The 13,342-nt window shown below is 53.1% G+C and overlaps 4 protein-coding genes across 4 annotated transcripts; all 4 read left to right on the top strand.

Moving 5' to 3' along the window:
- Positions 1–979: 979 nt before the first annotated feature.
- Positions 980–3,875, top strand: J4E79_004040 (uncharacterized protein; the record flags this gene model as incomplete). The annotated part of the gene is made up of 8 exons (XM_049352930.1): positions 980–1,619; positions 1,667–2,696; positions 2,744–2,855; positions 2,906–2,998; positions 3,048–3,139; positions 3,188–3,267; positions 3,326–3,441; positions 3,489–3,875. The coding sequence occupies 8 exons, from the start codon at positions 980–982 to the stop codon at positions 3,873–3,875; spliced, it is 2,550 nt and encodes an 849-aa protein (XP_049212309.1).
- Positions 3,876–5,282: 1,407 nt separating this feature from the next.
- On the top strand, positions 5,283–6,522 carry J4E79_004039 (uncharacterized protein; the record flags this gene model as incomplete). Its single annotated transcript, XM_049352929.1, has 3 exons — positions 5,283–5,618; positions 5,668–6,240; positions 6,421–6,522. The coding sequence occupies 3 exons, from the start codon at positions 5,283–5,285 to the stop codon at positions 6,520–6,522; spliced, it is 1,011 nt and encodes a 336-aa protein (XP_049212308.1).
- Positions 6,523–7,856: 1,334 nt separating this feature from the next.
- J4E79_004038 (uncharacterized protein) lies at positions 7,857–9,174 on the top strand (the record flags this gene model as incomplete). The annotated part of the gene is made up of 2 exons (XM_049352928.1): positions 7,857–8,653; positions 8,706–9,174. 2 exons carry the CDS (start codon positions 7,857–7,859, stop codon positions 9,172–9,174), a joined length of 1,266 nt encoding a protein of 421 aa, XP_049212307.1.
- A 1,332-nt stretch (positions 9,175–10,506) lies between these two features.
- On the top strand, positions 10,507–12,990 carry J4E79_004037 (uncharacterized protein; the record flags this gene model as incomplete). The annotated part of the gene is made up of 3 exons (XM_049352927.1): positions 10,507–11,313; positions 11,376–12,543; positions 12,593–12,990. The coding sequence occupies 3 exons, from the start codon at positions 10,507–10,509 to the stop codon at positions 12,988–12,990; spliced, it is 2,373 nt and encodes a 790-aa protein (XP_049212306.1).
- Positions 12,991–13,342: the final 352 nt, after the last annotated feature.

Raw genomic sequence — 13,342 nt, 5'->3', positions numbered from 1 at the left:
CTATACTGGGACATTGGTAGAGCACTTGGCCTCGGTCTGCGGGTTGCCGAGATGCCATGTCGGAAGCGGATGATGAAGCTACCTAGTTCGTACACAGCTGAACCACATAACCTACTTCAATCCTGCCCATGCTTGCCGCTGCCATAACTTTGAGGAAGATTAGGTCGCCAGGTTGAGCACTGAAGGCATGCGGCGAGAGACTGCGCTAAATAACTTGGCGCTGCTTAGTCATGTGACGGATCTTGGCCGCGTAGGGAACTTGCATTGCAACGCTCCACTTTATCCCCTACTTTGAAGCCCAGCATCAGCTATCACGAGATTCAGAAAGCTATAGACTGCTTTTACGTTATATAAAATTGCTGGAGCTCCAGTCTCACGTTGTTCAGCAGCTGATGTAGGTGACCTCTGTCGCGATTTACGATCTGCCTTCCACATAACGCGACGAACAACATATAGTCAGTGCATAACGACCTTTACTTACCCAACTACAGATCAGCACAACTCCGTGAAAAACGTATCGCAAAGAAACAACACTTGGCGCTCTCACCCTGCAGCATCCACTAGAGCGTGTTCTACTCTCATCTTCTGGAACCAATCCTCCACCAATACGTTTAGCTCCAGTACAGCTAGCTCAATGCGGTAGCGATATCGCCAGTAAGTACCTTTCTATTCACCACTTCCGAAATTCATCCCAAAGCAGCTCTTACAGTTAGCTCCGCATCAACAACATGTTCTCATACCAGAGGTCGACCCTCAAAGCGCTTTCTCTTCAACATCTTTGTTTCTTAGCATGCTTGGGATCACATTTCCATCTACCCAAATCGGCTTCAGATTAGAAGCATGGTTTTCTTCATTCACTCAGCACACCATGCTGAAGTCATGAGGTCGGGTGTTCAAAGTCATACGACCAGCGCGTCTGATAGTGTTGTCGCTAATGGATTTATAGCTGCAAGCCCGCGACCGCAAAGCGAGGCGTACCATGCCCGCTTTACCCTACGAAATAGTCATGGCAGAAGAAGACTATGCCATGGGAGATGACTCCATCATCAATTCGACGGAGCCAAATGGGGACCATGTACTGGACACCGTGAACCCGTCTGAAGTTTTTGCGAACATCAAAGGGCCACCATTATCTAAAAGAGAGCAACTCCCCTTTCACAGCCCATCGAAGAACCCCTCATTTCTGCAACCTAGTACCACGCAGAGCCAGGCTGGATCACATCGAACGACAAAGTCGCCGAGTGGCTGGTCGGATAAGATGAGCATGTCGCGCCCTACTCCTGTTAGGCGATCAAGTCCGCAAGTTCGCATACCCCCAAAACCGAGATCATCGATTCTTCCATATGCGACGAACAAAACAGGCCTCGTCTACGACTCTCGTATGCGCTTTCACGCCGAGCTGCCTGACATGGATCTCATTGATGATATCCATCCCGAAGATCCGCGTCGTATTCACTCCATCTATGAAGAGATTAGGCAAGCTGGTCTACTGGCGACTAGTGATTTAGACGAAGACCAAGAAGACAAGTGCTGGAGGATTATGACGCGCTTCGCTACGAGACCAGAAATCCTTCTGATACACACGGAAGAGCATTACGCATTCGTAGAGTCATTGCAGGGTAGGTTTATGATAACATTAAGAGAACTCGACTAACTTTGCTATTAGACATGACTGTGGAAGATCTTAAAATGGAGGCCTCCAATCGCGACTCAATTTACTTCAACCATGCGACCTATGAATGCGCCAAGCTCGCAGCTGGAGGAGCCATCGAGGCCTGTAAAGCGGTAGTACAAGGAATCGTGCGCAACGCAATCGCCATCATTCGTCCTCCCGGGCATCATGCCGAAACAGATCAGGCTTCGGGATTCTGCATCTTCAACAACGTTCCGATAGCTACCCGGGTCTGTCAGAATGCATATCCGGAAACTTGCCGCAAGGTCTTGATCTTGGACTGGGATGTTCACCACGGTAATGGCGTCCAGCATGCCTTTTACGAGGATCCAAACGTACTCTACATATCGCTACATGTCTACAAAGACGGAAACTTCTACCCCAACTTGAAGGACGGTAATCTTGACTATTGCGGCAAAGGTCCTGGTGAGGGGAAGAATGTGAATATCCCTTGGGCGGAACACGGCATGGGCGACTCAGAATATCTCTACGCTTTCCAGGAAATTGTCATGCCCATTGCTACTGAGTTTGATCCGGATCTTGTCATAGTTTCGGCCGGTTTCGACGCAGCCGAAGGAGACCTGCTGGGCGGTTGTTTCGTAACACCAGCGTGTTACGGTCACATGACACATATGCTTATGCGACTAGCAAAGGGGAAAATCGTGGTGTGCCTCGAAGGCGGTTACAATCTCAGATCAATAGCGCGCTCGGCGCTAGCCGTGACGAGGGTACTCATGTTGGAGCCGCCGGATCGCCTGAACGAGGATCTTCCAGCCCCAAAGGATAGTGCGGTTTACGTCATAGAGAACGTGAAACGCCAGCACTCCAAGTACTGGAAGTCCCTCTACCCTAAACACCTGGACAAAACCGACCCTGGCTACAAAGATACATATCGATTGCACGAAATCATCCGCGAATGGCAGAGTCAGCGGCTGTCATCAGAACACTCCATGGTTCCTCTTCCTCCACTCCAAATCAACAAGGCTGGCTTATCCCAGACGTTTGAACATAATATTATTGCAACGTAAGTTCATTCTCCTCATAATCCGCGCAGATCCTGACTTAGTACAGACCAAAGTTCATGGACCGGTATCCTCTCCTCGTGATTTTTCACGACCCGCCGAGCTTCCAAGACCACACCGATCCGGTGACTGGTAAGAGAGAACTGCACAACACATGGCTTGTGAGTACGGCTGCAGTCTCGCACTGTGTAATCGCTGACTTTGGATGAAGACTGATGTTACGAAGAGGTATATTGACTGGGCCATCAACAATGACTTTCAAGTCATTGATGTCAATATTCCGAGAGTCGTTGCAGTGGAAGACGTGAGCTTTCGCGATGCTTTTCCCGAGATAGCTTGCTAATCACAGTCAGTCGATCATCGGCTACACAAGATCCGATGATTCCGCAGTCCGAGCGCAGCAAACCCGCGAGCTTGCAGCGTATCTGTGGGAGAACTATATTGAGTAAGTCTCTCAGAACGCGCTTTTGATCAATTGTTAACGTGTAAATAGACCAAACGAGGCGACGCAAGTGTTCTTCATGGGTATCGGCGATGCGTATCTTGGACTTGTTGATCTACTGAGCCACAACGGTAAGCATCCCAAGTCCTCTTGCAGCTTGCCTTCCCAGAGCAGCGACTGACTTTACAGAAAACTGCACCGATCCGGATAGCCCAGTCGAGTGCTTAATCGGATTTGTGGGAGAAACAACTATTCAGTCCATCAAACGAGCAACGGACGACACCATTTCCAGCTGGTACTACTCCGTAAGTACGCTTGAAGACTACAACATGATACCAGCTAAGATTCGCAGCACTCTATGATCTTCGTGAAGAACAGCCACTTCGTCTGGAATCCAAGCCGTCAACGCAAGATGCGCAAGAAGCTTGGCAACCTTATCCAATCGCCCAAGGACAGTTTAGACGATATGCTCGAGCAGCATTTGGATGAAGTGCAAAGCCTACTTTTGGAAAAGAAGAGCGAGTTTGAAGAGATGAATGACATTTCCAGTCGTACTGACGAGGGGCCGCAGAACACGGTCGCAGGGCTGCGAAGCCCGCCCGTAGCGAGCGCGTCACACACATCTAGGCGGTTTGAGCAAGAAGCCGCCTCGAATCTGTTAAAGAGCCCTAAGATGCCTCAAATGGGCTTGTTCAGTGCGAGCAGTCCACGGAGTCCCGTCAAAAGGCCACCCTTTTGAGCTACTTGAAGCTCGTCAAGAGATGGCGCCATATGCGTCATCCATCATATTCGTTGCATGGCCTGGCGTATCTGGCATACCTTTTTCGCTATACGATGAAGCGATGTCTGATGTTTTATGTGTTGAGTACGCGCGCTGCATTTCTTCAATCGCAAACAATCAACATCTCCTAGAGGACAGCTGCGCCTCGATAATATGAGTACCCCGATGATGACAGTGATGTTGAACGAAAGTCTTATTGATAGCTTTGCTGATGCGATGCAATGCAAAACCTCGGTACTTTGAGCCGCTTCAAGATGGTCGGCTTGCGCCTCGCTTAGGTACGAGCCCTGGAGATGGCTAATCATGACGCCAGCCGTTATCCATCGAACCGGCCGAGCCCTACGCCTCACGACAGCCGCTCCGCGCTCGCATGATCCTCCACCCACCACAGCAATTACTCCGCACACGCATCGCAATCAGCATACTGCGCCCAAGCCATGCATGCGCCAAGCAGACGGGCCCGCTTTCATGGCCGGTTCGCTGACCAACGCTAAGCTCACTCGAGGCTGGCGGCTCAAACGCTCGATGCTCATTCCTTGACGACAACTCAGCTGTGCTCCACCACATGCCAGCTCGCGTACAAGAAGGATCTAGACGGCATGGCAGCTGCGAACAGCGCAAATCGATGACTAGATACGCGGAAAGAGTTGCTACGCGCCCTTGGCCAGCATCTCCAGATTCCTCAGAACGAGGTTGGAACGAGATTGTCAATACTGATGCACTCGGCGGCGCAGTCGAAGGGATGGTGGCACGGAAATAGGCCAAGTAGTGATGGACCAGCATCAGCACTAGCTGCCGTTACACATATCCAACCTTCTATCGACTGTGCTTCTTATTCCCTGCTGACATGCTGATGGCACGCCCCGCTGGCGAATTTACAGGCATGTTGCTGCAATGGCTGTACGCCTCAGATGCGCCCGCACAAGGGCGCGCCTGCCAGATCGGCAACATTGAATGTACTGATTGGTTGCATAAGACGAACAAAGGCTATGTATGATGGCAGATACAGGAAGGTGGCCTGTCGCTTGGTCCACTATCCGCAGTGCGGCTGTGGGGGCTGGAAACAGCGGTATCGAGCAAGATGGGCGGAAGAGTGACTTAAGGGTTGGGGGTCAGCCTGCTGGGTCACCTCTGCTCTGTTTCCTTCTTTGAGCCTTTATGCTGCCTGCTACACTGCTAGCACTGCATTCATATTTTCCCGACAATCAGAAAACTGAGTGGACTAAGAGATCACGGGCTTTGTGCAGGAGGCTGGTCTTACTATTGTGCTTATCTACCCGCCACAACACCATCGCAATGAGACGCTCGTGGACCGCAAGGCTAGCAGTGGCCATCGCGACCAGCCAACTTTACTTTTCGTCTACCATGGCGCAAGATGTCTCACAGACAGCATCCAACAATATACAATCTTCATCGGCGACACCTACGACCTCGGAAGCAGTAGCATCGTCGACTGCAACACCAACATCGTCGGGTGAACCAACAATCCACTCAATCAAAGCTGGCGCCGGAGGCTTCAAATTTACACCGCAAGAACTTCACAATGTCTCCGTGGGCGACATCATTCAATGGGAGTTTTATCCACCGGATCATTCAGTTGCGAGAGCTGAGTTTGGATCAGCCTGCGTACCGTATGAGTATACGGGAAAAGACAAAGTAGGGTTCTGGTCTGAGACCCAATGGGTGAACAATACGAATGAGGTTGGTCCTTCAATGAACAGCCGGCCAAGTTACGCTAACACTCTCCCAGCTCACATACTTCAATGTTACGATCAACTCGACAGAACCCATCTTCTTCTATTGTGCAGCACCGAACTCGTGTCTGGGCGAACACATGGTTGGAGTCATCAACCCGAACTCTACGCAAACACTGGCATCGCAAGTCCAAGCGGCTGCCGCAGCAGACTTTCAACTAGCGCCTGGCGAACCAGTTCCTGGTGAGGCAACATCGACGCTGTCTAATGCTCCTACGTCAACGGGGGCACCGCCACCATCTAACGGGGGAGGTCATGGCGGCGGTCATAGCCTGTCCACTGGTGCCATCGTTGGCATAGTACTTGGTGGCGTGGCTTTCCTGGCAATCTGTGCCGCTCTCTTCTTCTTTGTAGGCCGATCCAAGTCGTTGAAGGAGGTTATCAAACAGCGAGATGGTACGAATACCCACGATCCAAACATGAGCCAACAGTACGGTCGCTCGGACTACGGTCATGGAGGACTCTCATCGCCAGGGTTTCAATCGCCAGCTCCTGGCTATGCTACTCCACCGCCAGGACACTACCCAGACTATGGCTTCAACTCGCCCCCAGGATACGGTCAGCACAATGTAGGAGAGCAGTACCCGTCGGGTTGGACCAGCCCTGGGCCCCAACACGGCCATATGAGTATGATGAGCAATGTCAGTGGGTTGTCGCAGCAACAGTAAGTACCACTCATCTGAAAGATACCTGGCCTAGACATGCACGCTAACTATGTTTATAGGATCGACCAACTAAAGCATGCACAGATGAACGGGCAACCTGCCGTAGCAGAGTTGCACAGTCCACCGCTGGAGCAACAGTCTTTCTCGGCAGAGTTGGACGCATCTGGACGCAATAAGCCAAAATGATGAGCGATATGTATTTGAATTATCATCTTTAGCTCGTATGCAATGTTTGTTTGAAATCATTTGGATAGAGTAGTGCAATGCCCGAATGGGACTCGTGCAGACAGCGTGATAAAGCATGAAAACCTTTAGCGCCGCTGTAAAGGCTGGATCATACGATGCAGGCTACCTCGAACAGAGACAGAAGAGATCTATATGGTGCAAGCTTATCGATAACGTGAAGTGTAGTCACACCTTTGTTGTACGTCCGACTCTCGCAACGACACTGGAGAATACACAAGTAATACACGAACCGACTCGAGACTAGATCTGCTCTCGGAACTCACGGCAGCAAGAAGATCGGTCTAGCTGACGGTAGACCGTACAGCAACGAAACCATCATGTACTGCATCTGCAATTGCCACACGATACCATTTCGGGCCTTCTGTGTAAAACCCTGCCAAGCGGCCCTCGTCTCGTCGAGTGATGTTGTGGCATTGTAAAACGTGGGCCGGCAACCAGCGGCTAGCGACATTGTGGTACCAGAGTTTATCGCAGGTAGATAGCAGAGGGTCCGCGGGTTAGGTAACTTTGAGGTTGGAGTTGGACGCGTCGCGCATAGTGGGTACTGCAGCGGGGATAATTGTCAGTTGATCGATCGTCTTGTGGGTGAAGTCTGCCAGGCGTTGAATGCTTTGTGCGATGATGACTGGAACATGCATGTTTTTTGTCGAAGTGACATCACACTCATCGTGTACTCAGGCTTGTATACACCTGTAATTTGAAGACTGACTGGCGCAGTTTCGCAAGAGCAAAAATCTACACACTATCTAAGCTAGTGCGAGCGGAAGCTAGCGATCGGTTGTCGTCTTCTGGAAATTTTGATTAGAGGATGTTCCCTCCATGTCTAGGGCTTAATGGCTATTCATTGGCGGTCAGGCGCTCCGCAGCGATGACGAGCATGTTGGCACGCAGGGCCGATGCGCCTACACGCAACCAGCCAGGAAATGCGGTGAGAATTACTAAAGGCTGCGCAGGACAGGAAGAAGCAGCCATGGGATGGTTTGCCGATGCTCAAGAGGGTGCAAGGTTTGCCCGGCAGCCTACAGAAATCCCCGGACGTCACACGTGGTGTGGGCGCTGCCTGCTATCGTCAGAACGCCAGCCAAGACTCGCTCAAGGAAGAGCGGCCGCCCTACGCACTCGACGCCAGATGAAGCCTCGCCGATGGTTCCTCCCTTCCCCACGTTCATGCCAACAGTTCCGTGACCGTCCTCAGGCCTGACTATGATTTGCACCGCGGTTGCCCGATCTTGCCATCTTCCTCCACCCTAGGACCCCCAGCCCGGCACAACGACATGATCACTTCCTCACCCACAATCTCGCAACCGCCCTCGCCGAACACGACCTTCCACACGCCCACCCACCGCCCGTACCATGCCTCGCGACGCACATCGGCTTCCTCCAGCGCCCACTCGCCCCGCTTTGCCGTGACCACGGTAGCCTCACGGCGATTCGACGCGCCGCCCACCCCAAAGCCCGCCTTCTCGGCGCCCTCGCCAGTCCCGACGTCTGCGCCCTCGCCCCAGAGTCGCAAGAGGGGATACGTCGACTCCGGCACCCAGTACTCCCCGTCTGGGTTTCCCCCGACATATCGGCCGCAGCCCAGCAACCGCAGCAGTGCCGATATCGCTCTCGATTCCTCCACCCTTGACCAGGACCAGGACCAGGACCAGAAAACGGCCGACCCGACGTCTTCCAGCGCTCCTGCCACTGTGCCTACACAGCGGGGGGATACCTCCGCCGCGCCTGTCGTCACGGAGCCCCCCGAGCCCCAAGTGCGGGTGAGTCCGCAGCCCATCGCGCCCGCGAACAATGTGCAACCTCAGGGTCGCCGCATGTCGCACGAGAGCACGCATGCAGAAGTAGAGCCAGCCGGGGTGCAGAAAGAGCAAAGCACTGTCTTGCAGGTTCCTGCCTCGCCAGCCAAGCGAGCGAGGCCCGAGGAGCCAGGCGTCAAGGTCATGCCCCTTCAGTATGAGACGTGCGACGTCAAAGACCTCGGTGTGCTCATCTCCGACATGCTTATGGAATTGGTGCGGCTCAACGACGGCTATCCGCTGCGCGACGGCACACTTACACGATTCCACTCCAGGTGCGTCCGTCCAAGACTGACCGAAGCAGTGTTCGCTGACATTGATCCCCAGAGCCCCGCCGGGCATCTCAGTACGAGACTATCTCTCCCGCCTCATAGTGCACGCTACACTGTCCCCGCCTATTCTCCTCTCCATGGTCTTCTACGTCGACAAGCTGTGCGCCATGTACCCCGCCTTTACAATCAGCAGCCTTACCGTGCATCGATTCCTCATAACTGCTGCGACAGTCGCGGCCAAGGGCCTTAGCGATAGCTTTTGGACTAACAGCCTATATGCAAGGGTCGGCGGCGTTAGTGTCCGTGAATTGGCGTTACTCGAGCTGGAGTTTCTGCGGAGGCTCGAATGGCGCATTGTCCCAAAGCCGGAAGTACTCGTAGATTACTACAAAGGTCTGGTCGATCGTGGCGCAGGATACGTTATAGAGAAGGAACCGGATTCAGGGCCGACGGCCAACTCGAACCACGTAACCACGCCTACGGGATCAGCGACAGGGATACACACCAATCAATCAGGCACATAATAACGGAAGCTCTTGAGCGCTGAGCAGCATCATGCCACGATATCAAGCCAGCTCATGAAACGCTCCCAAATACCGTTAGCGTCTCTACCTCGATGGCTTTGGTCGCAATCATGAGTTCGCGAAGACGACGTTGTGGGTTATCTTATCTGTTCCCAATGTTAAGCCAAACCGTGGCCGCCCTTGTATGGAAGGCTGGGAACACGGCTGGTTGGATGTTGATGAGCTGGCGAACATGACTCGGCAGGAGTTATCACCCACAGCCTCTCCTCCAACGGGGAATCTCATCGAGCTGCCGGAGGCACATCACTACATCATCTCAGGCTCGTGCCATCAGCGAGCACGCTCATAGGCATCTTTTCGATGCCACCAGCACGGTCCGTCACAGCGACGCATCTCGTAGCTATCAAAAGCCCAAGGCATGCTTCAGAGCAACGGAACAACTAGGGATGAAGCAGAATATTGCCCTCGTGTGAACGCTTGTTTAGCAGACGACGAGCACAGGATGCACGAAGCGAGTGAGAAAGTTGAATAGCAAGTATTACTTGAAAAGTACCAGCAAAATTAAATCATCAACCCCTTCCAAAATGCATGCCACTATCTTGTGAATGGTGTTCTGGCAGACGCACCACGGTCAAGCCGCTAAGAGCATGCATCGTGAGTAACGTGGACGAGTAGAATCGGCTGCTAGCATACCCCAGTCGTAAGACGCACGGGTGCCGCAGAGTGAGGCTAACCTTGGAACACTCCACCCCTATGGCGTAGCTCTTCGTGCTATCGCGCTCCTTTGCTGCGACGACGGAGGTTCCTGCAAATGCCACGGCGCAGGGAGAGCCGAAGCATGCTACACGCGACCTTGATCAACGATATCGGCTTAGGTAGTGGTGACCCTGACCCAAGAGTTGAACATGACCTGACTTGAAACCCTCCGTCCTTCATTCCCCACCCCCACTACACTCTCCACGCGTCTGTCTTTACGAGGTCACATTAGAGCAATCGTGTGCCGGCGCTACCCCGAGCACCTCGCGATCCAGACGTGATCTCCACCCCGACCCGCGGCAGACGCGTCTTACTCCTCCGGCGGCGGCAGTAGCGCGACTATAGTACTATGAGGGTGAGTGTGTATATGTCACAAGAGCCCACGGACCCAATCGAGCGCTCTGTGTTCCTCGCCAGCTCTGGCTTTACTTCCCTGGCTTGTCTGAAACCTTCGCACGTGCTCAAGTTGCTCGTCGATAGTTCCGCCATGCTGCTTGATCACTCTGTAATTGACAACCCACTAACTGGCACCAGAGGTTCAGGTAATTCTCCAACACAGAGTGCTATGCGTAAGAGATGAACTCGGAATACACCCGCTGGGATGGTATCAAACACCAGTACGACAGTCCTTGGAGCGCGCCTCGCCCCGAGGCACCGCCAGCGCCGTCTGCCCTCCCGTACGCGTTCCCCGAGCCCTTCCCGCAACTCACAAATGGGTTCCAGCAACTGCAGGTGGGAAAGCACCCAAGAACGCGAACGTCGCCCGTAGTCACGCGCACGCGCATAACCAGACACGGCTCCGAGCCAAACCCCACAAGGCCGCTGTCTAGCGGAGGAGACGCCCACATGGTCCCTTACCAGACCCTCGTTCCGCATCGTCGCTCCGAGTCCTACTCCCAGCCCACCCCGCTCGAGGACTTCCGCAAGTCAAGACGATGGCCGCCGAAAGGATACACGTCGGAGGATGCGCTGGAACCTGACCAGGCAGAGGAACTCATATGTGCCGGTGCGTCGTCGTTCAAGGGATATTGCGATGCGATAGCCAACGCACCAGCGGGCTACGATCGCTTCTATGCGGTCATGGAGGCTGAGCATCAGAGTCGAACGGACCGCGCATCTTTCCAGCAGGAGGCATACCGGGACATTTCGCTCAACATGACGGGTGCGTCTGATAGCCAGTTTCCGTGGTTGGCTCACGAGTACCCTTGCATGGCGTACGCGTTTGGCAAGAGTGCAGGAACCACAACTTTGAACAACTGGGTCAGCAAGTGGAGGACCAGTCAGCCTCCTACACAATTCGCGAGCGAGGTCAAGCCACGGAAAATCAGGCTCCTACAGATTCTGGACCGATTACAGACCCTAGAGAGCGGCCTCAATGAAGATGTCAGTCCCCAGTCGTGCTCGGGGTGCTTTGGTTCGAATGATCCTAACTATTGGTTTCGCAGGATCCTGAGGACTTATATCGCTATCTATACGGTACACTGATCGAAGACCCGGAGCGATTTGACGAAGAACACCGCCATATTCGGATCGACCAGCAGATCACGGATCTCATCACAGTACTAAGCAACCCGAAATGGGTAGATTTCTCACACCCCAAGAACCAGGTTGTGGCGAAGTGGTTTGATTCTCCCGACCCGCAGAGGAAGCAAGACTTCTTCCACCAGCTGTTACTGTCAGTGGAACTCTACCTTCGAATACACTCCAAGCACCATACAGACAAGTCTAAGCGGAAGCTCATCCTCCAGCTCCCAGCCATCATCACATGGGACCTAGCAGTGGCTCAACGGTGGCTCGAGAATATGGAGATTACGAAGACGCGTACATCATCCACCCAGAGCACTTTTAGCTTCGATCTGAGGAGCAAGAGCAGACAGATCGAAGCATTGAGGCTCTTTGCGGCAACGCTCAAATGGCCGAACATGGATGAGGTTGAGTATGTCCTAGACGAGCAGGACTTGAAAGAGAAAGCGCTCGAGGATCGGTCCGCGGATGCCATGTCCTGGTTTTCGGGGATTATCTTGCCAGGTCGGACACTTCCCTGGCTCATCATGAACAGCTTGATAGACTGTGACCGAGACACCGGGGATGCTTTAAAGTACCTGACTCACGTGCATCCTGCATCTGGATTCCAATACCGAGCGAATACGTACTGGTCATCACAGTCCATTGTTGGAAAAGTACTAGGGGCTGCACGCGGGGTGAAACAAATTGCTGGCTGGATTGGACCATGCATCTACACCCCAGATCTCAAGCGGACAGAGTGCGTAAAGGTTAGACAGCACGAGTCTCCGGATCCCATGCTTGTTTCCATCGACGTAGAATCTATGGATCAGCGCAGCAATCCCTTGGGCGCGCCAGACGACATGTATCCCGTGGACGACTACGAGGTCCCTATGCCAGACACCGAAGATGTCACAGACCTCATACGTATGGAGAAGCTTCGCTTCATCCCCGTTAAGGAGCGTCCAGAAGGAACCAGACATGCTGCTGGTCCACCAATACTGTTTGATGCTGGCATTTCATTTGCATGTGGTGGTGAGAGCTGGGTGATGAAGCTGCGATACAATGTCGACTTCATCAATGCCTTCCCCTGCCACCAGGGCCCTCATGGTATGGATTATTCCTCAACAAAAGCTTGTCACATGCTAACACGCGTCAGTGCTTTTCTACGACTTTAGTTACAAAGCCATAAAGATTGACGACGGTCTCGTCGACATCCATGATTGGGGTACCCAGTCCGGTCGCATACCCCGTCCCACGTCGTCCAAATCCTCTCCTGGCAAGAAAGCCCTTACACTCATGAACGAGAAGCAAAAGAGTGCGCACGAGCAAGTCACCAATGTCCTTGTTATAGAGGCTTTGGGTGTAAGCGATAACGAGGTTTTCGCAAGAGCATGGTGCGCGCATCATGGGCATAGTGCTATTGTGGCAAATATCAAGGAGACGTGCATGGCTTGTGCGATTCGGGAGGCGTATGCGGCATGTGTGGCTGTTGTCATACTTACCGAGGGGGGTGTCGTGAAGGAGAACGATACCGAGGTTTATGGATATGGATGAAGAGACCAAAACTCTGGGGGTTATGCATTTGCATCTTTCTGGGTCTGCTTCGGCACCCTTTTGTATTGATGGCTACACGATTCTCTTTTGTCTTGGCGGCGGGACGGTGGCATCGGGAAGGGATTTTGGGATGCGTGTCACGACTGTAACGGTACTCATGGGAGTTTGGGTCATGATTATGTAACACGTTATGAATGTACGCATTTGCTCTGTTCGGACATGGAAGTCTTGGAACGACTTCGCATGAAGGGTAGATCACGTGGCGATAACCAAAGTGTTATCGCGACTCTGACGTTTGCGCCAACGCGATGGAGCGCGGGCGGCTTTGTGCATCATCAAAGTTCCCTCGCGA

The sequence above is a fragment of the Alternaria viburni genome, assembly GCF_023758015.1.
Source record: "Alternaria viburni strain BMP 2772 chromosome Unknown scaffold_7, whole genome shotgun sequence".
Taxonomy (NCBI): Eukaryota; Fungi; Ascomycota; class Dothideomycetes; order Pleosporales; family Pleosporaceae; genus Alternaria; species Alternaria viburni.
The sequence above is the reverse complement of the archived record's forward strand: the minus strand, read 5'-3'. Positions and strand labels throughout refer to the sequence as shown.